The 27,500-nt window shown below is 46.1% G+C and overlaps 1 protein-coding gene and 1 long non-coding RNA gene across 10 annotated transcripts in view; one reads left to right on the top strand and one right to left on the bottom strand.

The window, feature by feature from the left end:
* The window catches only part of LOC149854113 (uncharacterized), a 50,014-nt gene that overhangs the window by 12,813 nt on the left and 9,701 nt on the right, over positions 1 to 27,500 (top strand). Inside the window, exon 2 of the long non-coding RNA XR_016439045.1 lies at positions 25,209 to 25,335. This is a non-coding gene — a long non-coding RNA (uncharacterized LOC149854113). The remainder of the gene's footprint in view (positions 1 to 25,208; positions 25,336 to 27,500) is intronic.
* GTF2IRD1 (GTF2I repeat domain containing 1) overlaps positions 7,568 to 27,500 on the bottom strand; it is a 173,824-nt gene continuing 153,891 nt past the window's right edge. For 8 of the 9 annotated variants that reach the window (XM_090026610.1, XM_090026609.1, XM_090026612.1 and 5 more), the window contains 6 exons: positions 21,410 to 21,457; positions 15,289 to 15,366; positions 11,991 to 12,183; positions 11,099 to 11,136; positions 10,024 to 10,160; positions 7,568 to 7,957 (listed from right to left, as the gene is read on the bottom strand). In XM_090026610.1, coding sequence (XP_089882736.1) covers positions 7,889 to 7,957; positions 10,024 to 10,160; positions 11,099 to 11,136; positions 11,991 to 12,183; positions 15,289 to 15,366; positions 21,410 to 21,457 — 563 coding nt within the window. In that variant the 3' untranslated portion in view covers positions 7,568 to 7,888. The remainder of the gene's footprint in view (positions 7,958 to 10,023; positions 10,161 to 11,098; positions 11,137 to 11,990; positions 12,184 to 15,288; positions 15,367 to 21,409; positions 21,458 to 27,500) is intronic. The other variant, XM_090026611.1, reaches the window with a different exon arrangement.

Raw genomic sequence — 27,500 nt, 5'->3', positions numbered from 1 at the left:
TTCATATAACAAACAGCTCTTTGGGAGTTATGGCCTGTCCCTTCAGGAGGCCCCTTTTCATCATCTTATTAAACCACATAAAAAAAAAGTCTTCAGTTGTGGTTCACACCCATTCATCCCACGGCTCCATGTCACAAAAGTACTAGCTGAAATGGTGTTACCAAATTAGCACTAATGCATGCCAATTCAATTCAGATACAACAATCTGCCTTCATATCCCACGGATCTGTTAATCTGAATCTGAGACAGCTGTTTAATATATTCATCTAACAAAAGATTTAGATGCTCCACTAGCAGCATGCTCATGAGACACTGGAAACTCCTCCTTTCCCCCCATATAAGTCCATAAGTTTATAGCCACCTGTGCTAGTTTATAGTCACGTGTGTGGAAATCCATCCCTCTTCACTACAGGGCTACTTTTAAGAAAAAGGGTAGAGACAAGAACGGAGTATGTATTTTTTCACTTTGCTTCACACTAACTCTGTCTCTCTCTGCTCAAGGACTCTGCTGTTACCATGAAAAGGAGCAGTATGTATATGCTAGGAAGAGAACAGACTTCCAAGATGTGGAGCTGGCCTGTCAGTTATTTGCCATTCACATCTTGCTCCAGTGATACCCCACTGAAGTAATTAGTGATTTGCGATACACTTCTTATTCTTCAGGTTTCACAGGCACACATGGGCTTCATATTTGGGCTCAGGATTGAGACTGCAAAGGCAAACAAGCTGCCTGGGTCCTCACTGCCTTCCATCCTGTACACCCATGTCAGACGGGTGTACAGTGTTGTTACCAAACAAAAATGGCAGTGGCATCTGCTCAAATAATGGCCCAAGGGGCAAGGCAGCCAAAAATCTGGCCCCAGGTTTGGGCTCTCCTGCAAGAGAAAGTTACATTTAGTAGCAGAACTAATGCAGATCCATATGAGTCAATGTCTGAGAGATTTCCTTGCATCAGATTGGGGCTCTACCCAAATGTGCCTGGACTGAGCTGCATTTTAAAGTGCTGAACATTTGCATATGGCAGGAGATAGACCCTGTCATTAGCTAGTTTGAAAATGACCTTGGAAAAAGCCACAAATGTCAAATAACAGCCACGCAAACCCTTTGCTCAAAACTATGCTTGCATTGGCAGTAGTCACACATTGCTATTTTCTTTAACATAAGAGCTGGACTTTGAAATGCCCTGAATGTTTCAGTGTCGTTCAGTGGACATGTCTACACGAGATGCTTAATGTGCAGAAGACTAATTCTACTGCTCATTAGTGTGGCAAAACCCAGGCTAATGCACATTAACGTCACTAAAAAAATGTTCGTCTGCGCTAATGCATAAGTGCCAATTACAGCACATTTAGTACCTGTCATTACAGGTACTACACGTAATCTACTGCAATTTCTACACATTAATGAACCAGTAGACACACCCAGTATTCCCTAAAGGGGCAACAGTGTAACTCCATTGACTCCTGATTTAGGTGGAAATGAGAAGAAAGTCAGGTCATTACCTACTACATTATCTACTAAATTAGTGGTACCCACTCTGCTGACCATTAATGTCCGTGGGTTTATTCTGGAATTAATCAGTAGCACTACTTTGAATGAGCTGAATGGTATCTGGGCCTTTATTTGGAGGACATAATAGAGGGAGAAAATGCATGGCTCTAGACCCTCCTGGATATTTTAAATGCCAAGCCAGGGCCCAGGATCCTTCACTAATATAAATCAGTGATGCTCCATTGAAGTTACTTTAATCCACACCAGCTGGGAACCTGTCTCCTTCTTTTCAAGGGAAAAGAAAAGGATTATTTTGAAGATGACTGAACTCTCAGAATGTGAGAGAGAAACCCATTCTCTTTCTGGAAACTATGTGGAAGGGCTGCTGCCACCACATGGAAAAGCTTGGAAACGTTTCCTATTCTGCTGAGAGAGAAACAACGATCAGCACGCAAGCAATTGCCTCCAGATTTCCCACCTGCATCCCTTCTAACTAAAGAACCTATATGAAAAAAGGAGCCAGACCCGATAGCCATGTCCAGGCTCCTCTTTCTTCACCATTCTTCTTGCCCATTGTTCATTCCCTGAAGTCACATGCCTCCTCCACTTTACAAAATCTTATGTGGCGGCTGTGGAAATGTGTAAGGTTTTTGACTTTAAGCACAGGAGTGAGCAAGGAATGGCATGGGTAGGCTGTCTGAACTTGCAGCTGTAGTGCTTCTGGGTTTAAGACGATGGGAGCGTGTCTTAGCAAACACGTGTTAACTACCACCTGCCAGCACCCTTACTGAGACAAGACCCAACAGGTGGAGCCAAATCCTCTGCTGCAACTTGACCTGCTGTACTAGGTGACTTGTGTGAGCCGTGACTACTGCAAGGTGTTCAGATACAGAGCATGAGATTGGACTGCACTTCTGTCTTGAATCAAACTTCTTTCTCTTTTGCATTAGTGGAATTCTTCAAAAAAAAAAAAAGGAAGAAATGAATCAGTAAGTGCCAACAACCCATCCAAAAATTCTCCTTGGTTCCTTAGCTGCTTCCTAGGTATTTGCTGCATTATCTGAAGGGGAAAAAAGCAGGATTTCTACACTGTATCCAGCTGGCAGTTTGATTTTGCTGAAGATGTGGTTGACAAACTCATGATTTCATTGAAACGTTTTGCAAAGTGTTTTCTCACAAATGGTTTCTGGGTTCTGAATAAAAGCACAGATGCTGTTTATGCTACTTCTCCAGCATCTTGGTGTACTATATTTTTAAAAAATGATTTGAATCAAAGCTCTCATTCTTTAATTAAACTTCATTTAGCTGCCATCTGTCTGGGATCAAATGGTTTCATGTTTTGCAACTCTTAATGAGGATTGTTATTGGATTTGTAAACATACACACAAAAAAATCACCAAATTCTTTGAAAAGTAATAAATGAGAAATGTGGCTGAAGTGCTAGGATCTGCATCTTCAGTGGTCTAATTGCAAGGGAATAGATTCCATTCGGCACATAATCATGTTATATACAAAACTGGGTACAAAAATATACTACAAATGAAAAGATCAAGATTAGGGAAACTGCTAGAATTAGACCCAACTGAAAACAGTAATCAAGCAATAATCATCATTTTTCCAAAGTGGGGAAAGTACAGAACTGTCCTCTCAAATGTTTTCATATTCCATCATAACAAAAGAAGCAACGGGGCAACTTTTCTAACCTAAAGTTAGGTACTGATTCTATATGGGACTCAATTTGCACAGACTCCAATGGGAAGGAGTGGCCTTCACATCTGAAAATTGAACAATAATGATCCTGAAAGTATGGAAGCACACACAGGACTCACTGTGCTAGGTGCTGTATCCACACATCCTCCGAGGCAGTCCCCGCTCCAAGGGGTTAACTACCCAAAGCATAAATTGACAAAGGTTTTATTAACCGCATGTTGAAACCGCAGCTCTGGGAGATCAAGTGACTTGACTGGAGCCAAACCAGAACCTGGTGGAAAATGAAGGAATTGAGCCAAAACTTGCTGAGTCTCAGTCAAAAGCCTTAAACACAGGACTTGCCTTCTTCCCCTCAGGCCAGTTTTATTTGGGTTCCTGGAGGTGTCTGGATTTTGGTACTCAAGGGAGAAAAATGTTGGCCCAACAGTCTACTGATGCAGCGCGCCCATCACCTTTGAGCCAATTAAGTGAACAAGAGTAGATACAGAAAGGGACAGGAAAAAAAGAGAAGAGGAAAGGAAAATGGAAGATTTAAATTGTTCTTTTGACATGACTAATACTTCTGGCAGCCATTTTTATTGGGAGCTCAGGAAAAGTAGGGTTGAAACAGGGCAGTACCCAACCAGCCTCATCATCAGCTCCTCAGCATCATATGTGGGTGAGCACTTCTCTGGATTAGCCCTTCAAGTCAGAATTTCCTGGTGAAATCATCGTATTCTTGTAACACAGGAGAGGTGAGGGGCTGCGTAGGTTTTCATTTCTTCCTCATTCCACCTTGGGCACAGGGTTACAGCTTTTCTTTCTGAGTCCACCCTTTCTGGCAGGGTTGTTAAGGCTTTCTGCAACTAACGGGAGTGTTTGAACTGTGGTCCCAGTGCTTAAGGGGGCCCCCGCTGCAAAAGCAGCACTACGGTTGAGTAACGTGTGATGATGTGTTCCCCGCTGCAAAAGCAGCACAACTGCCTGGTCATTAACCTGCTGGATATCCAGGAAGTTTTGAGTGTGTCATAAAGCTAACTGAGGGCCAGTCATAGAACTGCAGCCTAGCTAGCAAGGTTGATTAATGCACAGCGATGCGGAGAGATAGGTTTGAGATACAACTGGCTTCTGATTTCCTTTGTACCTCCCTGGCAGTTGAGAAGCTTTTCGCCTTTTAATTCTGTTAGACTGAATAATTTGTCCCCAGTATAAGTACGATTTTCTTTTGTCCTGACTAAACTCTGCTGGCTGAATTTACCCAGCGGCTTTTAACAGAAGTACTATGCAGTGCATTAGGCTTCTAATTTGGTAAGGTCCTTACATGGATGCAACGAACACAGCAGTATTGAAATCCGCGGTAAACTTGGTATAATGTTGTATGTCTTGGTTAAGCACTGGAATGGATTGCCAGGAAGCTTGTGTAATCTCTGCAATTGGGAGTTTCTAAGTATGCATTAGATAAATGTCTGTCTGGGATGGTTTAGATAGGGATGATCCTGCCTTGAGCAGGGTTTTGGCTCACATCAGCAGTTCTCAACCATCCTCAAAGCACCACTTGGAAAATGCCAGCTCTTAATTTTCACTTGTTTTTTTGACTATGGAAAAATCATAGAGCAATTCTTCTGTTGCAAAAAACTTAGAAAGACCACAACAGGTCATAACGTTTGGACCCTATGGATCTCTGGGTTTATCTTATGAGTCATGCGTAGGTGTTTGGCATTCGCACACCTCACAGTGCTAATACTAAGCAGTACCCCATGGCACCTTAAAAAGATCTTGCAGCATCCTGGTTGAAAAAAAATCACTGGATTAGATGGCTTCCAGCCCTGTTTTTTCAGGAGTCTAGAAATCTTAGTTCATGAAAAGGTTATTCAATAACCTTCAGCTTTGCCATGTTAACTTTCTAAAAGAAAACACAAGTCAAAATATAATGAATGTCACCTGCTAGAGGGTACCTATTCTGCTTGATTTGTCAACAAATCCAAGCAAAAACACTCATTAATTTTGGGAAACAAAATTGTATTTTTTATCTGTGAATTTCTTTTTTTTCCATAACTGGAAGAGCTGCAGGTTGGAGTAACGAGCTGACACAGCGGTAGCGGAGCCTGGATGTTGATTGATGTCAGGTGTTCTGATGTCAAACTGCACTTCTAATTTGCGTCACAGATACACGACTCCGTCCCTCTTTTGGTTATTAGCTTTGTTCCTCCCTTACCGCTTGGTTAGGGCTTTCATTGTGTCAGTTAATTTTCACCAACCTCCAGCAATGAAGGGACATCAAGGAAATATAAATGAAATCCCAAATGCTTTGAAAGAATTCACCAAAGGATCCAAACCTTTCTGTGGGAAGTGAAAAGATGGGGACTTGGCCTGGAAAGCTCTGAAGCTCTTAAAAACAAATCCAGGGGCATAATACTGTAAAGAGTTCTCAATCTGGCTTCTTTTCTGGAGTTAGTGCCCTCCTTTCTGTTTGGGATGCAGTTAGATGCTCTAGACCAGGGGTGGCCAACCATGTATGTCACGTGGAAGATCAGGGAGAGGACAGGCAGCAGAGTGGAAAACTAGGTAGGAAGCAGAAAGCAGAGCAGGAGATCAGGCAGAGATCACAGGGCAGAGCAACAGATTGGGCAGGGGAAGGGGATGCAAGTGGTGCTTGGGGAGGGCGTGGAGCTAGTCTGTAACATGCCTGCCAAACAGGTTGGCTCCCACTACCGTATGGATTGCTCCCTCTCCAAAGCAATGCTGCCTGGCTGCATCATTATAAATCAAGTCAACTGACCCGATACAGAGATACAGGTAGGATGCCTGTAACAACCACTTTCCAAAATTAATCCTTCACTCCCCAGCTTGGAACACTGAAAGCAAACTACCAGCTGGGAATTTCTACTGCTGTCCAATCGCAGGATGGTTTTTAAGGTGAGAAGCAACATACAGCCGGAATGACACCGAGCATCAAGTTATCTGCACTCATTTTTGCCTAGAGTGGCTGAGCCATCTCCTTTCTCCATTACCCTATGCATCTTCTTCCCATCTCATCTCAAACGTGCACAATGGGTCTACTTTACCCAGGCTCTTGTATCAACTCTCTTTTCTATAGTATCCGAGTACTTGACCCATTCTACCCTGCTTGTGGATTTCAATATCTCATCTTCATGTGAATGCAAGTTACGTGCATGCTTGACAAGACCTGTTGGTCAGCTAGATGAGACTCCATGGCAAAAATGCTAGCGTAGGGGTGCTCACCCTGGGCTGGGTGAGTGGCATGGGGCCAGTCAGCGGAGCAGATCCTATACAAGCAGCATAGATCCACAACCTGGATCCAGTGTGATGTCAGCCTCCAGGTCTGATGCAGCACACTGGCTCAGCCCTAGGCGCTGGATCTGGCTGTGGACTCAACTCCACATGCTGTTGCGATCCAGAGCATGGGGCTGTGTCGCAGGGAGCAGAGTTTCCTATGGGTCTGGAGGTTTGCTGACACGGAAGTGGTGGCGGTTTTGACTGCTGCAGCTCTGGAAATGCCTCCACCACACTAGGGAAATAGCGGGGGGACTGCAGCAATTTACTGGACATCTGCACGGGTTCAAATATGGTCCATCGGACAACGATGGGGGCTGGAAAATGGGGAACACATCACCACACGTTACTCAGCCATGCCTAATGGTAGACAATTTTGGTCTAACAATTTAGGAATTGCCTAGCTTCTTCTGTCCTTGGATGAATGAAGTTTACTTAAGGAGCCTTCTTTAATCCATAAGTTTTCAGGCTTTAAAAAAAAAGGATTACAACTGCCTGGTCACGAATTTGATGCTTTGAAAAGGACTGAACTTTTGAGAGGCTGCTAACTCAGACAGCAGCTGATTCTTATTTGGGAAGGAAGGCTGGAGGGAGCCAGACTTAGTCGAGTCTCAGAACAGAGCTTACCTAGGATTTAAGGAGGGCCTGGGCCATGAGCAGGCTTTCTGCACAGGGGCACATTCCATCCCACATTACTCAACTGAGAAATTTTGTGAGCTATGGGAAGAATGTCTCTCTCCCCTCTCATACACACCTAAACGAGGCATGTGAGCCTGCTAGGGAAGCAGTTGCGGGAGCAATAATATCTTCTACGCAAAGATGCCTTTAGCCTTCCCTAAATGGTTGGATAAAATGTCCTTCAAGTGAACTTAAAGGTAATTTCTGCTCACTTAAAAGCCACTTTAGGTTTCTAGAGTGGTGCCAAAGGGTTTCAGCGGAACGGAGGACCCAGAGCTCCCTTGTTGAGTGTTTCCTCATCCGCACCACGGTGTTACTGGAATTTAGTACACAGTTTCCAATATCAAAAAAAGACTATAATTTGGAGAGACTGGTGGCAAATGAAGCGTGAAAACAATGCACCAAACATCTGGGGTCCAGACAACAGGGTCATGACAGCTTTTATTGTGCAGCGAAAGTATGACAAGGCTTGTGGCTCTCCTTCAGAAGATGCTGTTCTGTGCTTAGTTTTCTCACTCCCAGCATTTGGCAATACCACAAATAATAAAAATAAGTACCTTTAAGAGCAAGGCAACACTTTTTATTTTTATTTAAAAAGGCCTTGATGGCAGGAATATAGTGTAAAAATCATTGGAAAAACTAAAAGGCATTGATACATATTAGAATATACACTTTTTACATAAATTACATTTATTTATTTACTCTTTTATTTGAGGTGCTGATTCAGTATTGAGGTCTAATAGTTAATCGGTCCCGGGATCTGGACGTTTAGACCACCATAGTCTAACATGTACATGGGCCATTGCTGAAAGAGAGAGAGAGAGAAAACAAAATCCATTGTTAAGGCACAATACAAAAAGACAAGCATTTATCCAATCTGTTATGGTCAGACACAGGGCAAAGATCCCACTTTCCAAGGAAAGATCTTTCTTTCCCCTCCTTCTTAAAATAAAAAAATAACACCATAAAAATGGACATAAATCTTTTAAATGTATTACTATTTCTTGTGTTTTAAACACACTTCATACTTCATTGTCAATCCATAAACTGACGCCAGATCCTCAGCATTAGGTAAGCACCAAGGAACAAATCATTGCATCTCAACTGATTTCACTTTCTACAGTTGTGTCTTGGAGTTTCTGCTTGAAGCCACTTCACACCTCTCCCAATGAGACTGGCCTTTAAAACGTAATAAAGCCACCTCTCATCATGGCCCAAGCAAACTGAAAGCTGGAGTATGTTAACAGCACCTCCCAAAGGTTGACAGGACGGGCTTATACAAAGAATACAGCTACGCGTAAGCTTCTGATCCTTAAAATTTGCGTCCGGATCTGGTGAAGCTTGTTCAAAGGCTGATGAGTTGTCATTAGTGTCGTAACCTTACCTGCCATATTATGATCCCCAGCACTTCATCTGAGCAGTCATGTGGAGCCATGTTACTGCACGCAGTGCAGAAGGGAGCAGAAGGATGGATAGGAACATACAGGAGGGCAAAATGACTACGTTGCAATGGGCCTCTTTCAAGGACTTGTTGCATGGTCATTTTAGGTGGCTCCTAGGGCTCTTAACCCCTGGATTGGCTGCACATTAACACTTTTAAGCATCTTTCTTATAGCACTCACCCAGCTCAAAGTTACACCGCTCTAGGGCAAGGTTCTCTCTGATCCACACTACCCAGCTCCTGTTCCATTAATATGTGGCCACTCCCCACAGCTGTGCTGCTCAAGTTGCAGTCCTCCAGTATCCCAGGATACAGTGCCTTTCCCCAATGGTATTTCTATGCACAGCTGAAGATGGCAACAGCTCGAGGCAGGTCAGGGCCAGTGGGAAGGGAGCGGGGAGTGAGGCATGGAAAGTTAGAGCTGGCGTGCCAGGATGCTACTGCACGGCAGGCAGAGTGTGGCCCAGCACAAGAGAAAAAGGAAAGCTGCATGAGGCAGTGCCGAGGAGGCAGGGGGGCTCTGGTACTGGCTTTGCTGCCCAGCCCGACGGCTCCATTGCTGCCCAGCCCAGGAACACTGCACCGCACCGCCCTGCTGGTTTCCTCCCACAGCACCATGCCGTGCCTAGCGGTGGCAGGCAACAGGAGCCAATAAAAGCCTGTCCTGGTTCACCAGCCCTGCTCACCAGGCCTCTAGTGACAAGCCACAGCTATGCAGGTACAGCACAGTCAGGAAAAGGTTTTTAGCCTTAAGGTGTGACTGCTCCAAACTTGAAGCTAGCACTAAGCCAATCAACGTTGTGGAGGTCACAGTGTAAGGTATAACAAGGCCCTCAAGGACGGATCCTGCAAGGTGCTGCCATTAGAGTCAGTTGGAACTGAAAGTGCTGGCCATCTCCCAGGAAGCACTCAAGACCTTGCAGGATTTGAGCCCTCGATGCCACATCTGCAGCAGTGCCAGGTCTAGATTTCCTGCAGTTGTGGAGAGTGGGAACAGCAGCTTTATGCAACAGGTCCCTGTCTCAGGGCAGGATACTTTATGCCAGGTAAGTGCATAAGATGTTCCTGTCCTGTCTGCTACCTCCCTTGAGTGCAGCTTTAACACATTGCTGGGGGGCTTCATCAGTGGATGCTGGTGGAGCCTGGTGAATAGCACGGCTCTTTAGAGCAGGCTGAGCTGCTGCAGGAGAGATGCAGAGGGGCCACATTCATTGCTTTCAGGAACAACAGTGAATTGGGCAGTGGCTCTAAGGCTGGTGCTACCTATGCTGTATGCTGGTACACCTTGGCTGTTTTATGCCAGATTTGGTGCTGCCATTTTATATTATGGATTCTAGTGCATCTCTATAGCAAGAGAGAGAGGGTGGTCTAAAATGTAGAGACAAAAAGATAGATAGGCAGTGATTGGATTAATATGCAGAAGGCTTTACCACAAGCGAGATCTGATTTGTTGATGATGTGGACTCCATATTGGAAGAGGAGGACGAGGAGGACGAGGATGAGGAAGATACCGAGTTCCCTTCGGAGATCCTCTTCCGCTTTCGCTTAGGAACACTGTTGTCTTTTTCTGAAGGGGGAAAAGCCGGGGTATACAGAAGGGCTCAGGAAGGGAAGCAAACACCCTCTTCCCACCCCTCCCTCTCTCCAAGCTGATTTAGGACCCTGGCCTGTAAGAACAATTTATTAGTTTAATGAAACATGGAGTAACTCCACCAACCAACTCTGTCTACTGCTCCAGAGGCTTTCTCCCCTGCCTCCGCCAGCCAGGGAAAAATGATGCACACCCTTTTCTTTTACTCTCTGGCCAGAATCTCTTCTTCCTTTACCCAGATCACCCATGTGACAGGCAGGAAGCCCCTAACCCTTCCCTGGATGCTGCTTTCCCTTGTCACAGGTGGACCCAAGACCCCTCTTTACACACAAGACCCCTCTGAAGTCACCAGAAGTCACAACGCTCTCCAAGCTTTCTTGATTCTCAGCTTCCTGCTGAGACCATTAACTGGGATGATAATGAGTGCCAGTTACACTGCGATTTTATCGTAGTGAGCTGGGACTCGGATTCCTCTCATGCACAGTGATCCGATCTTAGGATATTTAAAAAGAAATTAGGGCTGAGATTTTCAAAGCTGTCTTATAAGCTGTAGTTGGCAACTGCCACTGAATGTAATGGGCACAGGGCCATCCAGTCCCCTAGGAGACTGCAAATCTCTGCCTGAAACAATAGCATCTCTTTTGCTTCCACACAAACGGCATCATGAAAGCTACCGCAGAGAAGCTGAGCCTGTGCGTTTTCCTCCTTCAGTGGATCCCAGGCCTTGTCCCAGGCCCCCACTGGAAGATCAAATGGGGAAAATTAAAGATTAGGAAGACAGACATCTATTAAGTAGGCCTGCTCCATTTGGATTTTTAGCCCAGAAGACAGGCCCTCTTGTTTAATTTGGTGCCACAGCCTGTTTCATTCTGCTGCAACGGGAGCACAGCTGGCAATCTGGGCATTGAGCTCACCTGTCTGTTTGGCCTCGGCGCATATTTCGGCAAAAGGCCTGTGTAAGAAACAAGGCAGGGTTAGAGAGCACGAACAGTTAGGGCCATGCATGTTCTTTATCAACTGTCTCAGAGTGGGGCTTCCTCTGTCGCCTACATGCTTGGTGGCAATCCAGACCTCTGATACCGTGCTTGGCCACAGGACTGTTTCCTCTGGAAACCTGCCCAAAATCCTCCCCTCCCAGAGCAGCGCACATGGCAGGCCACAGCCTCAGTCCAAAGCTTTTACTTCATGAGAGAGCTCTAAAAAATTGCTTGATTGGACATTGAAAAAAACAACTGCTTTGGCACCCTGAGGCAGCCTTTATCTCACGCAGTTTGTCTTGGGGACGACACGGGACAAGGGCTCCCTTGATCCCTGCTGAAGAGGGGAAACTGCCTGTCTGGGGGTGAAGAAGCCAACTACAGGACAAGGCTGGCTTCCCTTTAGCAGTGTTCCCTCTTGGCCCCCAAAAGAGGTCCTGGTTGGTTGCCTCTCCCTCCCTTCCCCCGTGTGACCATCAGTGGAAGAGCAGACTAATACTTCATGGCTTTGGCCCTCCTGCTCCTCACAGGACTTCAGGCTCATTGAGATGATACCCCATTTTATCTACTGCACCCACCACAAACACATGGCTGGGAAGCATAAAAGAATCTGAACAGGAACCCAACTGTTCCCTAGCCTGGCAGGATTTCTCAGGTGTCTGAGGGAGGAGCATTTTGGAAATGTAATCCAGAAGAAAGCATGGACCAGAATCTGAGCAAAAGTAAACTAGCGCAGCTCCAATGCAATCACTGGGGCTTGTGCTAATTTGCCTCTGTTGGAGAACTGGGCTGTAAGTTTAAACACAATGCAGAAGTTATTAAGACTTACTGAAGCTGGTTTATAATGACCATCCGGATATTCTCTCGAGCTTTTAGGATTTTCTCCAGCCGATGGATGTCATAGGTGTTGGGGTTTCTAAAAGGGATATCATCTGGCAGACCAGTAACTTCAACAGCATCAGGACTGTCCCTGATCAATTTGTATGGCACCATGACTGGCCGGTTCAAGCCCAAAGCTTCTCCTGCAATAGCCAAGTAAAGGACAACGTGACAAACAAAGAGTCAGTGGATGCCTTGAACCCTCAGGTATATCAGAGAGTATTTTGTCAGCAAAGCTGGGTTTTCAATGCACTCACAATTTTCCTAGAAATGTTATATGTTGCTTAATGATTTTTCTTCAAAATCTAAATAAGGCACATCGTGATAAGAATGGTTTTGTTATTTAAGCAAGAAAAATACTTTCCCTTGGGGACTTTCGTATCTCAGTTCCTTCCCTAAAAGTCAGGAATTCACTCAACAATAATAGGTTCCAAGTACTTTTTAGGTTTTTGGTGCCAAGCCAGTGAGTTTTAAATTGTGGAGTGAGAAGCGCATCGCAAGGACAGCGCCTCAAGTCTTGGAAGTTGTGAAGGCTGGCATTCCTTTGGGCTTTCTGAGCTACTGTCGGAAATGAGCTCTTGGACTGGGCACACTTTCGACCACCTGAATACAAATCTCTTGCAAGGACAAAGACAAGAAGGATCTCTCTAGGCCACGTTCCTCTTGAGTTACATATCCCTGTTTCTTCCCACTAGCCCAACCTGAGGAAATGATATTCTTTTGCTTATGAGATGAAATTGCTTCATATCTTTCTGTTCAATTAATTGATGGATTCATCGGTGTTTAAATACTCTCACAATTAAATGCATTTTGGGGCTAATATACAATGCCTACACATACGCTCCACATCTGTGTCCGCAAGTCCAGCAAAATACTCTCCGATAACAACGTAAGCTGATGCCTTTGCCAAGTTCTCATCCTCCACAACCTTGGGTCACGGGTTCTGTTCCTAACAAAGCATCAGATTCTGTTGCAAGAGCTTTTACTAATAACCCTCTTCCTCTATCCTCTTTCCATATCCTAGGCAAGGGCTGGGACTTAACTCCCCACCAAGGGTTACCAAAACCCAAACTGAGGCATTAAAGTCAGCGAGCATGGTTACAGCTTCTTGCTTTCTTTCCAAGGAAATCAGCCTTAACAATCATCCTGAGTTACTGCTGTCTACAGAGGCTCAGCTGCTGTTTGGTGCAAGGTAGGGCCTGTTCAGAGAATGCTCTGCTGCAAATTCAGTGGTATGCTCTGGCACCCAGATCAAAGGAGTTCAGCTAGCTCAGATCAGACTAAGAAGCTTTTTGTCCAGTGTCTTGTCTCTGACAGCTACTGGCAGAGCCAGGTGCAAGAAACTCCACAGTGGATAGAGTAACCTGGTAACTCGAGGTTTGTGCACACCAATGCAGCTGACCCTGCATGCTCTAAGCCCAACTGGTCCAGCGACCAGACTTTTGACTCTCAGGGCTTGAGTCTGACCATCACTGCAACAGAGTGTGTTCGTACTGACCCTAGTGGGGCTATGTAGCTAAGAGAAGTTGAGTTGTGTGTCAGTCTAGAGCTCAGGCAACAGGCACATTACACAAAAAGTGGGGGAGAATCAGTATATAGTGCAATATTACTTATTTAGCAAGCAGCTGCTGATTTAACATCTGGAACATATTCAGCAATGTTCAGATTGTGTGTTTTGGGAGGGGAATAGGAGATCACCTGCTGTTACTGTAATGAGAACATATTCCCTGCCTAGCTCACCCTCTTTCATGGGAGATAGAAGCACCTGAAACAAGGGCTTCTGCAGTCCCTCGCACGCCTCCAACAGCACACAGATCACACTTGTTTAATACAGATCACACTTGTTTAATCCTTCTATGCAACTACCACCCAATATTTTTTTTTTTTTACTGGAAACAAAGAGGCTGGCTCAGTAACATACACGTTCACTTCCTCCAACTGTGACACGTGGTATTGCTCTACATTTCTTTATTCCTTGCCCTGAATAGACTAGCTCTTGAACTGGATGTTACACAAGTAGTCTAGTGTCTCTCCACTGGCCAAGCTACCATCTCACATCACCACCTGGTCATTCTGCTCTGGACATTCGGAAGCTCAGCCCGCAGAGGAACTGTTAACTCTGTAAGCTGAGTCCATATATTGAGCTTGCAGTCTGAAAACACTGGTGAAAGAAGGGCAGAAGGGATTCAGAGAAAGCAGGTTTCAGCCCCATGTACTGTGTGCGAGTCTGGCACCCCTCATTCCTTGGCCATTATTTTTTTTCCTCTCGGTTGAATTTTTTCAGGGGCCTGCAGGGATGAGCCACTCAGGCTGAAGCAGCACTTTTGCAGCTGGCAAATTAGCTTGAAAATTCTGAGTGCTGGCACCAGCCAGAGCAGCCCAAGCACAGGAGCCACTCACAGAAGATGAGCAGCTGCCATGGTGTGATAATGCCAGTCCCTGTGCTCTGGTTGGCTGGTGCTTGTGGGCCAATACAGAGTATAAGGACTCAGATACAGTTTGGTTGAGCAACAACTGTAAAGCGGTTATGCAAATCAAGCCCCCAGAACCACATTGTGGGGGGGAAAGCTAGACAGCTATGCACCAGTAACTGTGCAACGCCTCTGCTCTGCAAAGGGCTGAGATAATTACACTGCTGAATGCTGTGCCCTGTGGTGCAGGGGTGTTTTGTCTTCCTTTTCTATTTTTGCACAAGATTGGCATGCAAGGACACAAATAACTCGAGACAGACGGCCCAAATGCCACCATCCCCTTCAGCACCCTAACCTGCTTGTCTCTTGCAGTTTCAACCTGTCTGCTCAAAATGTGCAGGGGGTCTGGCATTTGGCTGCTGTGATTCACCTGTGCTGTGCAGCAAAGAGCCGTCCTTCCCCACTGCAGGCAGAGCTCTCCCAGCGGCTAGCCTGCGTCAGGCCCATTCTCAGAGCGCACCGGGGCTTATTCCAGCTGCTCATCTCTTAAAAATGCAGCAGCAGCTGACATAAGTCCCAGTCCCTGGATGCGGATTTCCTTCCCTCCCCTTGCCCTTAGAGGAGATGAAGACAAAAGGGTCACAGCCCCACCTGCTGTCAGCAGTCTGCAGAGATGAGGAACACCTCTGGGAATGGGCTGTAACGTGGAGCAGTGAAACAAGCCTGTGCCACAGCAGGCTGCTTGACCTATAAATAGCGGACTTCAGTCTAATTAATTTTAACTGCGGCTGCTCTCTGTGAAATGCCCTGGCATGGGCATGCGGTGAGGCCACTCACCATATTTTTCATTGAAAAGCTCCTTCACTTGCTCTCGGAGAATCACCTTCTCTCCGAGCCTGTTTGCGTCGTCCTCGTCTGTAAGGAAAACAGACAAAGGTTGTAACAGCCTGGCTCATCGCTCCCCAGCGCAGTCAGTCGCAGCGTAATAACAGTTAGTTCAGTATAACAACAAATACACAGGATGGTCCGGAGAAGGGCTCGTCTCGCTCTGTCCAAAAATGCCACAGCAACAGACCTTGGCTCTGAGCATTCCCTGCTTGCACCCGGCGTCATCCTTGATACCTATGCAAAGTGGATACAAAATGCTGCCTAATCTTCATTTTGCATGGGCAAAAGCAGTTTCCATCCACTTTGCATACTTGGCACTCATTAGCTGCTCTGCAAAGTGATGGAGACCCAGGCCCTTGGTGCCTCAAGTGCTCCCACAAGTGATATAAAAGAATGAGACAACCATGTTCTAGCCCGACTCCTAAGTGCAGGATTGTTTTGCAATATGCCAGATAATCAGCTTGGCTTTCTACTTGCTTTTGTAATTATCTTCCCCATGCCCAGCTTAATTTTTCCTTATTCTCTCATTTCACTGAAATTGCCTCATCAGTTAGGCTTTTCCTGGCCACTCGGCATCCCTGGGGAGGTTCCAGGAAGAATAACTGCATCCAGCATGTGTCCTCCACACAATACTCCCTCCCTCTCCGACACACGGGTCCTAATGAAAAGGTAAGAAATAGCCTTTTCCAGTCCTCTCCATTGTTCAGATGCTTGGTATCTGTGCATGCACTGTACAGATGTGAAGAAAACCCTTGCAATACACACACACGTGCAAAATCAGAAGTAAACTCTTGCAGCTCAAAGAAAAATCACTGGCTTCTGCATCTCTTTCTCCTTTCCTTCAGCTGAATACTTGCTGGCCACCTAGTGGAGAACATAGTCCAGTATTCATCAGAGGGATTCATTGAAATTAACTTCTTTTTTAGGCTTACAGTTAAGTTGTTCCAGGCAGACATTTTCTCAGATATCTTCTTGTCTCTGCAAACCCATGCATCTCTCTCTAAGCCGCTGCCTTGCTAGAAAGCTTTGGTTACCAAAAGCTTGACAGGAGTACATCAAACACCAACTCCTAGACCAAAGGGTGCTAAGTGGCAGAGGGTTGGGAAGAACACCGCTTTGGAGTGTGAGAGATGCTGGCAAATGTGAGATTTTTTACACATTTGAACTCTTGCATCTGCTTTGTGGAACGTGCTCTTTCATCGTGGTGTTTTATTCAAAGCTGTGCTTACAGAATTGCAGTAGGACCTTTCTGTGATGTTACTGAGAGGGAAACCGTGCATTTACAAACAGGTTTGGAATAAATTCTGGGCTGGCCCAGCAGGAAAGAAGCAACACAATGTCTGGCTGTTACAAGAGTTGATGAGAGTTTGAGATAAAGCTCAGCTCTTCATTTCCCAAGCCTGTAGAAGTAGTGTTTTCAGGGAATGAAGGTCCTTTAAAGCATTCCTCACAAGCAACCCTCTCTTAATCTGGTATTGAGCCCTAGTGGTCAACCCCATGGGAATTTCAGAAGACCCATACTCCCTGCTCTTCCTTCTCAACGCCATCCTTGTTAGGTAGACAGACTCTACCAAGACACCACTCAAGACTACAATTTAGCCTGAAGACAGCCCGTTTCTATTTAAAATGTCAAAAGTCTGATAATAAAAAGTAGTGTTAAAATGAAGGTACACCGAGTACTGTGCATATGTATGAATAGAAGGTTTCATACACAACACCGATCTACCTGACTATATAGTCATGCTGCTGTTGATAATTTATCTGATGTCTGTCTAATGTCCATGGCAGTGGCAATACTCGCATGTTTAAAGTTCAGCACTTAAAGCTTTAAGGCCTTGATTCAGCAAAGAACTTGAGTGCATGCTTAACTTGGGGAAAAATACAGCTCATTAGTTAATACATTTAAGTTAAAGCCTAAGTTATTTCAGTTTCATCTTCAGAACACTTGGGGGTTTTTTTCCCCCACCTTCTACAAGTGACAGTCAGTTTGCAGAGCCTCATTACCTGATCCATCACTGGACATCCAAAATCATGGGTCAGGTCCCCCAAAGTCAAAAACTTGGGTTGAAATTGATGAAATAATAGTAAAAAAAACCCCAATGTTTTGGTGTTTCTCCTTCTTATCTGGGATCTAAGATTTCAGAGTGCAGTTGGGTCATATTTTCATGCTTCCTTCCCACCATCAGGGGGCTGGCAAACAGCTTTTTTATTCCTAAAATGAATTCTGAGATTCTCGTGAAACTTTCTTTATCCCAGAGTTGGGGTTTTAAGAAAAACAGCAACACTCACAGGACCTGTGTGTAACAGTGCATGACTACAGGAGCAGCTCCATTGGCCACGCTATGCCTGCCTTTTCACGGCTTTGTGCATTGTGGCGTGTTAGTGACTGGTACGCAGCCTGGGCATCCCAGTCAAGAGGGTTCCTCAAAATAGTGGCTTTAACCTATCGGGTCACTATTGCTGTGTGCTCAAATGCCTCCATGAACACTTCCGAGTCATTGTCTCAAGCTCGGGGATGAAACCACACAGCTCTTTCAAGGCTTCCTCTGGTTCCTGGCTGCAGAACTGTTCTGCCAGCTGGTGCTGCTGCTTTGTTACAGTCCATTGGGTCTCCGCTTGCTGCAGCTTCCGCCTTTCTGCCACCTCCTTCCTGTGCCGCTGTCCCTGGACTATTTGCAGCAACAGGTTCTGAAGCCTCTGAGCTTCCTCTCCTTCCTCACTGATGTGCCACCCTTAGCTACACCCAGATTCTTAAAGCTGGAGGGTGATCATTCCTATACCCTGGGTGCTCCACCAAATCCCGGAGAATGGTTCCTGCAAACACCTTGATGCCCTCTAGATGTGTTCCCCATCAAGATCCTTCGACGTTTAGAGGTCTTCCCCCAAAGTCACAGCCATTCAGAGCTTCTAATGCCCTTTTTCTGCACTTTTCACCATTGAATCCAACAGTTCCGCAGATACTAGGGTTTCCCTTGGCCACTTTAGTCTTCCTGGCCCTATCTTATTTCTTGCTGTAGGTCTCTTCAGATACCCACAGTCCTTGCAGCATGGCCTCCTTCTCATCACCTGACTTAGGACCCCCTCAGCAGGCTACAAGCATCTTCCCTTGGCCTCCTCAGCAAGCCATTATTTAATTAACTTCCAGCTGCTCATTACCTGGGGTTCTGCAGCTTTTTAACTCTACTGCCTGGCCCTACTCTCAGTAACAAGGCTTGGCCCGTTACCCCATGACAGAATCATGAGAGCTGGCAATGCTCTCTCTTTGAGGTTTTCACTCCTGAAAATAAGTTGTTGTTCTCTGACGACATGTACTGTGCTGCTTTAAGGTACATCTTCACAAAAGCTTGGCCTTTGAACTGGGGAAATTGGGAAATAATAGCTCTGTATGTGCAGACACAGAATCCAAATAAAAGGGGTTATTTCTGAAAGAAGCTTGAGGCCAAGTAACGGTTTGCATTCGGCAACTGGGATGATGATGCTTGAAAGGGACTTAGCAAAAGAGGGCTGCAAAGATCTCTCAGTTCAGGAAGGAAATTGCAAAGAAGCTCCCTTTCTCTCTACCATTCCAGTATGCACGTGTGCGTCAGCCCATGCTGTAGCTGGCTTATAAGTCTCTATGGGGGGGGGTCACTTTAACACGGGCAGCCCCCTAATGATCTCCCTCTGTGACTTTCCTGTCATTTATGCTCAGTTTCCTGTGGATGTATAGATGGTAGCAGACAAAAAAAGAAACATCAAAATCAAGTGTTTTGGGGGGGGGTTGGGAGGGGAGCGTTAATCGTGGCAGCATTTTTGTTTCTCTGAGTTTTAAAATGCCGATATTCTTGCCTTTCTATTAATCCTCCAAGAAATAAGATAGGAACTTTGATTTCTGTCTTGCACCTGCTTTTGGTGGTGGTGTGAGGCTCCTAAGTTTATACCAGGTGACACAAACTATACGCTAGCAGAAGTGGGAGAAACTCAAACTGAGCACGCATAACAGAGAAGCCAGAGAGGAAGTACAGAAGAACATAGTGCCTATGCTAAACCTGCCTTTCGTATCATATGCTTTGTTTTACAACACAGAGACACCAATGGAAAGAATCGCTGTATGTCTTGAGTCTGTTTGCTGCTTTGCCAGATCCCTTTCATTACATCTAGATTACTGTTAGATGTAATGGGGCAAAACAAATGCAGCCTAGTATTTTATATTTATTGATACTGTAATACTGTTGGCTCCAGAACAATACTGAGTTCTCTAATATACTGACCCTGTATCAGAAAGCCTGTCTGGTACAGTGTTGTACAAATCCATACAAAGGTGCAAATCTACCACACCTTCTACAGTGTTGTACTGTCATTTTATTTATTTTTTGTTATTAAACAGAAATAAAATAACTTCTTCAATTCTGACTGCTCAAAGTCAGGATCCCTAATGTATAGGGAGACCAGTAAATGTGGCCTGAATGTTAAAGCTGCTGTGCGTCTGCAGTTGCTTGTTATTTCACTGGGATTTCGGAGCGTGCAGAATTTCTGAAACCCCCGCCACTTCCATTAGGTGTCACAATGTGAACTTGGGTCTGCTGTGTTAGGTACCCAGGACTGAATATTTTACGCTGTTCTTTTTTGGTTTTGCATTCAAAGAATATAGGAAATAGTCTGTGTGTAGCTTCCTGTAACTGCTGACTTGGCTACCTGGAAGCCAGCAACACAAATAGAACAATTCCCCATGGATTTTAGTTTGGCCAAATGGAGAAATCATCTGCACCATGGGTAACTCAGGGGACGGATAGAGCCTTTCTTCTCCTGGTGGTCTGGGGAAAGCTAGTCACTACCAGATCAGGAGGCACTACTACCAAAAGAAAGTTTAGGATCCTATACAAACTGAGGCTGGGGCTGAGGCAGTTTGGGGAAGCTTTCCTGCTTATCACTATATGGATAAATATGCCATCCATCTGACAGGTTATTAATCTAGCCCCTTACACCTGCACCAAAAGCACCCCAAAATACAGGGGAGAAAGTTTGGAATACCACAGAATACAGTATCTACAAGGAACTGAATCAACTATTGCACAATACTGTCTGGGAAAGTGGAGCAGGCTGGCTAATGCTAAAATTAGCAAAATGCTGGTACCTAGAAGGCCAGGTAAGATGGTAGAATTGCTTTACATTGATTTAGTAATTGTCAGCCATTTTGCTATCCAGGGCCAGATTTTGGTTCCACGCTCACAGGGAGTAGTAGATACCACACACCCTCATTCAAAGACACCTCCTTGCCAAGTTAGGCAATCAGTATACTTAAGGTTATCAGAGCTGGTCCTGAATCACAATAGGATGAGCACATGATGGTTCTGTCTCCCAGCTTCTTGTATGACTGTGGGCTAATGGCCTGTTCCTGATCTCAGTTATGCCGGTGTAAATCAGGAATGAGCCAACTCACTGGCATGAGGCTGTTCCACAATTACACAGGTTTAAATGTCATTCGAATCCAGCTGCACATAGGTAACGTTTTCTAGATGTGGCTATAACCCTGTAGGAGCAGGCATTTAACATCTAGGCACACAAGGCCAGATTCCAGGCTTATGTAGGTAAGTAGAGCTCTGATGAAGCCACCTAATGAAAAAAACCTAACTCCACTACAGATAAAAACAATGCAAGTTCTTATTTACTCTAGGAAATTATTATATACATGAAATCAATGAAGCTGTGCTGATTTAACACCTGCTGAGGATGTGGCCCAAACTATGCAAAAATTCTCGCATAAATTATTATGAATTGCACTGTAAGACTTCTCCATAAATTAATCAATTAGATGGCATTAATGAGCTAAGCATAGATTTGTCAGGTCAGTTTATCTGGAGAAGGATCAGCACTGATGCCTAGAAACTATGGTAACTGGTGCTTACAAATGCATACAGTAATAATAGTAATTTAAAATGCATCTTCTGTTGGTACCACAGTGGAAACAGTGCGGGGGGGGTGGGGAACCACCTGAAACTGGGGTGTTTTTTTGTAGTTTCAGTCCCATATTAAAAACACAAGTACATTTCTTGTCTGCTACCATCTACGATGCACCAGCTGAGCTACATACCATTCAAAGCAGCGTACGCTTTTTCCAATGATGTTATCCGTCTAGGGGCTACAGCACACGTTGAAAGAAGAAAAAGAGAGAGAGAGCAATGAGTGCTACAGTTTGGTTTCTCCTGAGCTCCTTTTCACATTATTAAAAAACAGAACACGCGCATGTTACACAATAAGTGGCACTTTCTCTGGTTTCTGATCTCATTGGTAGAGAGATCTCCTCTGTAGATAAATGCTGCTACCAGAACTGTACAGCTGAGACAAGGCTGAAATCAAGTAGGACCCAGCTCAGCACAGTTTTTAAGCACATGCTTAGTTTTAAGTACGTGAGGAGTCCCATTGACTTCAACCGAACTACTTACGTGCTTAAAGTCAAGCGATTTAAGGACATGTCTCTCTCAGCCTATTTCAGTTCTTATGCTACACTGATGCGCGTGCTATACAGAGCAGCCCTCTCCCTAAGCCATGTGTGTAAAACACACTGATACCATATTTAACATGTACTGCCTAAGCTGGATATGTGCCGAGAATGAAATTCCCGCCCTGTGCGGTGGGTCAGCAAGAAAGTGGACGCTGCTTCATCCCCATTTATGTCCTGTTACTGGTCAACTTCACTGGGATATAAGAAGTGAATTTCATCGGGGGAGCACAGCCTCTGTACTTTGATTCTTCCCTTCCCCAGCATAGTTGAGAAGGGGAGGACTCATTCCAGGGTCGCCTGCAGCAGGCTCTCTGGGAGAGACAGCTAACCCCAAAATAACCAGCATGGGGAACATGCGAATACACCACATCATCACCTTCACAATATCCTGTAAAATGCATGCACACAGGGAACACAGAGCTCCCCATCTGGAGAGCAGCTGAACAGAACATCCAAAGCAATCCTTCAATGTAAGCATTGCTGAAAAGGAGAGCAAAAGTCAGTGTGGGGGGGGGGAAAGTATACAGGCAATGGCTGAAAAGAGGTGGAGGAGATTCTGAGTACTGCCTCTCTCAGCCAGTGCTGCAAAGCATTTAGTGGTGAGAGATTACAGTTGGGCATGAGTTCTGCTTTCTGCCAGACTCAGCTATCATGCTGCAGTGGGGAGAAGAGAACAGGCTGAAGGGGCAAGAGTTGTACTTCGGAAAAGAAGAGGGCCTCTGCAGTGCATTTATTAGGCTGCAGGGTGAGAGAGTGAGCTGAAGCTGACAGCACTGACAAAGCTGGGGCGACCGCAGAAAGGAAAATGCTAAGGTTAAAGGAGATGAAAAGTAAACAGGATAATTGTGTTAGTTCTGTAGCAATGGGGAAGAAAACAGAGAAAGAGAGACCCCTAAGGAGATGCTGGCTCTAGTCACTGACTCTGAAATGACAAGTGATATCAAAAAGAAATGAATTTCCTGGGGAAAAGCAGCGGCAGCAGAGCTAGGACCAGAATTTGCATTATGGTCAAAACAAAAATGAAACAGATCATTATAATAAAGCTGACACTTCCATTGGGAGAGGAATTCAAGGTAGTGTGGCAAACAAGCTAATGAGGGGGAAAGTCTGAGGCAAGGTATAGTAATGACAGAGGCTGGAAGTTAGAGCAACTGGAGATGGGATAGAAAGGTACTCAGCGTGAATACTATTATAGAGAAATAGCAGGGTTTGGGCCACTGTTGAACAGGGAGCTTCTGAAGCGTGCGTGTGTGTTGTTTCTCAAAATCTGCGTTAAAGCAAACACTTCAAACAAAAGCTTAAGAGAATCAGCAACTGAAGCAGATGAAATAAAACAGGTTCATGCTCTGGATGCTGAATGCCTACGTCTTGCTGACCTCGCATCTGACCATTTTGATATGGACCCCTACTGAGTTCTGAGGAGTCAAGCGACACGGAGCAGCAGGGTTTTGAGAGTCGCAAACGTTTCTGCACAGAAGGATGCGCTTGGACTCCGAGCAGGGGACCGACTCCACCATCCGTCTGCTGTGTCTGAACGGATCGGACACACTTGTCCGTCGGTGCGTGGAGGCTCCAGTTTGCATCTGTTACTCCCGCGCTGTTAGTTACCTTCGTGGAGCAAGACAGAGTCCCTGCCAAAGATGCCTGAGGCAGCAGAAACGGCTTCCTGTTTTCTGGCTTGCAGGGTGGGAGATGAAAAGCAATAAACTCCACCGTTGCAGAATTACAGATGAGGGGGCTGGCAAGGCTCTCCGGGGGCCTGTCATCCATCTCCCTGCACTAGTGCTGATACGTCAACAACGACCAGATCCTCAGCAAGAGTAAACTGTTGTCACTCAGTTGAAGGCAATGGAGTTATGATTATTTCCTCCAGCTGAGGATACGGCTTATAATTTCCTCAGTGCACCAGGCTCCCATCCATTTAACAGAGCCTGCTACTCAGCACTTCTCCTGTGGCCTCCTCCCATGGCAAGCTATTAAACTGCCTATCTAAGGGCCTAGTTCTGCCACCCGTTACTCTCAGTGTTGTTCCAGTGAAAGGCTCCCTGAGATCCTGCTGAAATCAATGGGCTTGCCTGTAGTAAGCACTATTCAAGTGAAAGGAAGTACAGCAGGGCCCCAAGATCATTTTATCTGCTACCAATGCATAATTTAGGGTCAGGCTTTGATATTCTTTACTCACTTGAAACAGTATCCTTACTCCTCGAGCGTCCCCATTGATTTCAGTGGGGTACCCAAGGTTTCAAGGTGCTAGGCAGTGTGAATAATGGGTTCACATTCTGGCCTATAATTTTCCCCTTCGTTTCAATTCCAGGCCATTACTTCTTGTTTTACTCCATTAACCAATTTAAATGATTACTCCTCTTACATTGCTGCTGTCCCTTCCATGGATTTATAGATAGCAGCATTACACCAGCAGAATAACTCCTTTGAGCCAAACAGGGTCCCATCTAGGAAGGTTGCTTTCAACTTTTCCCTTGCGACACTTACCAAAGGTGCTTCTTGTACCCTGCATGGGTTCTTGCCCTTGTTGGGAATGAGCCAGGATCTGATGTCAGGGTTTGCCCATATACAGACACTCAGGAAAATCCATTCAAACTAGCTCTACGTGCAAATCCAAAGTTAAACCGAGTTAAACCCTGGTGCGGACACACACAATCAGAATGAAAAGTCTACACGGGGAAGTGACTGCGCAATACGCCAGTGTCTGCATTTACAGAACATTGACTCCTTTTGGGCACTGTGTGAGGAAGCTTACCCCACTTTGAAGAGGGGTCCTTAGTGCATCCATAGGAGAGCCAGTCTGTAGTAGTTGGTGCACCGTAAATTCATAGTTCAGTTCAGCTTCATTCCCAGTCAAACTAAAGTCACTAACATTTGGAAGGGGACTGTCCACACAGAGTCTTAATGGTTTAACGAATCTGAGTGTCCACTTGTAGCAAAGCCCTGAGTGGCCTCTGTATACAGCTGGAAAACTCAACTGGAGTTACCCTAATTTACATGGGTGTGAATGAGAACATAATGCAGGTCATCAATCTCAGACTCCCTCCCTCTGGGTGAGCCTGTTTTTAGTAAATTACTCTCCATGAATCAGAATTAAATTCTCTAATCTCTTGATATCACCTGTGTCTGGGCCCTTCTTTGGCTGTTTTTTGTGTGTGGCTTAGCCCAAGTCATATAAACAAGGACAAAACTAAACCCCTGTCCTTGCTTCTGTGACTCCTATTTATCCCTTCCAGAATCACCCTGCTATGAGCTCCCATCTGTTTGCTACACATCACGCCTTTCCAGAGCCCTCTCAGTGTTACTTACTGTCACTGCTGTTCACTAATGGTATCATTTTGAGGCCCCAAAGAAGATTGTTAAGCCCCTGTCTTTGCTGTACTAGGTGCTGTGCATACAGGCAACCAGAGACAATCTGGCCTGCAAGATCTCACAAGATGGGTGAAAGGAATGATTGTTTTCCCAATTTTACATCTGGGAACCAACCAGACAACAAGAGTGATTCACTAAAGGTGAGATTATCTAGCAATGCCACCCAAGCATCTCTAGCTTGAATCATGCTATTTTCTTGTCCTGCTTCATCCCACCTTCCCCTGCTGTTTATGCTGGTCTTGTACAGCCAAGCCGTTTCCTCACTTAGACCAATTTTCTGACCAGCTCATGCCTATGTTTAACTTCCCCACTTCATCTGCACACAAGTTTCCCAGAAAATTAGATCTTCTTATGCCAAGGCTGCATTTGTCCTATGTGTGTGGAGAGGCAACAGCAAGGACCTTAGAAGAAAGTTGACAGAAACTGAGCAGAGCAATGGGGGGTGCAAGATGGGGGGTAGAACAGAGCTTTCAAATTCTGCCGGAAAAGCAAGCGTCAGAGAAGAAGGAACGAGGTGCTGGCTGAGCTTTTTATGACACAGTTTGTCAGACAGTATCTGGCTAAAGGCCCAGACTTAATTTCTACGAGTGAAGGCAACCAGTCACCTGGGTCAGGCAGTCTGCATAGCAGCTGGCATGGAGAAGGTACAACAGTTCATTCCCCCCTTACCGGTGATTGGACACCCTAACTCAGCAGTACTGATGCTTAGTAAAGGGCATGTTGAGACAGCAGTCCCTCATTATCAGGGAAGAAGAGTAGCCCCACATCTCTCTTGTAAAACCAGAGTGCAGTATAGATGCTAGTGGAAACGACAGGCTTAACTGTTGTAGATACTGAATCCCTGTTCACCAATTCACGGAAGCCACCAAAGCATAAAGTTATGACTGAGACACTTAATCATGAGCAGCCAGCATTCAGTCTTGGAGACAAAATCATCCTTCTATGGCTAATGCTTCCAGGCTATTCAAAAGGATAGTCCAGAATGTTAATCATTCCTTCTTCCACCAGCCCTTGGTTTCTTAACAGTTACAAATCTGATTTAGTCTGGCTGTGAATTTCTTCCTGTTGAGGTTCTGACTTTGCAGTAACCCAAGGAAGATCCAGGCATCTCTAGGCCCACAGAAATCATTCAACACAAGCAATATACTCACAAGACACGTTTTTTAAGAAGCCAGGCTCAGATTTTTGCTCCCTGGGTACAAACATACAGACATAAGTAAAGGCCTATAACAGGCTGACAGTGATAACCCAGAATAACCTGTTCTGCTGACTCAGGGACATAGGGGTGCAGTGCTCTGAAGGAGAGAGCATATAGGGCAGGGGTGGGCAAAATATGGCTCACCAGCCCATTCTATCCGGCCTGTGGGCCTTTAAAAATGTTAGAAAATTAACTGATATTGGCCCGTGGCTGCCTGTCAAAGATGACAGGCAACCAGCGGCAGCAGGACCCTGCAAGAGCCTGTGGCTGAGCAACAAGGCTAGCTTGGTTCCCCCAGCTCTTCCCGCCCTCAGCCCCAACCAGAAGCCTCTGCGGCTTCTGGCCTCGTACTCCTGGAGCTGTTCCCGCTCCCTCCGTCCGAGCGGAAAGTAAGGTAAGACTGGATGGAGGGAGTGGCTGGAAGTGTCAGTTGTGGGGAGCGGTGGGGGCTGCAGGGAGCAGTGCGGCAGCAGTGGGGCCCGTGGGGAGCAGCGCAGGAAGTGGCAGCTGCAGGGAGCAGTGGAGCCCATGTGGGGCGCAGTAGGTGGCAGAGTCTGGGCGGGTGGTGGGATCTGGTAGGCAATGGAGCCCCCGTGGGCACTGGGGCCATGGCGGGCCCCAGCAGGCGGCACAGTGGACCCCGACAGGTGACAGAGCCACTGGCTCCAGCAGGACCCAGTGGGTGGCAGAGCTGTGGCGGGACCCAGCAGGCAGCAGAGCAAGGATGGGTGGCGGGACCCAGTAGGTGGTGGTGCCCCAGTGGGCCCCAACAAGCAGCAGAGCTGCAGCCAAGCCCCAGCAGGTGGTGGGGAGGTGGCAGGCCCCAGGAGGCAACAGAGCAATGGCAGGTGGCATAGCTGCAGCAGGCCACAGCAGGCGGTGGGGCTGTGGTGGGCCCCAGCAGCTGGCAGAGCCGCAGCCAGGCCCCAGCGACTGATGGGGCCACGGCAGAACCCATCGGGCAGCAGAGCCACGGCCGGGCTGAGGCGGGACCTGGCAGGTAGCAGAGCCTCAGCAGGCAGTGGCATTGCGGCAGGCCCTGGTGGGCGGCATAGCCATGGGGGCCCCAGTGGGTGGTGGAGCCACGGTGAGTGGCGGGGTCATGGC

This window comes from Crocodylus siamensis, chromosome 13 (genome assembly GCF_052110815.1).
Source record: "Crocodylus siamensis isolate JL-2025a chromosome 13, ASM5211081v1, whole genome shotgun sequence".
NCBI classification, from domain to species: domain Eukaryota; kingdom Metazoa; phylum Chordata; order Crocodylia; family Crocodylidae; genus Crocodylus; species Crocodylus siamensis.
Note: the sequence above shows the minus strand (reverse complement) of the source record. Positions and strands in the feature narration are given on the sequence as shown.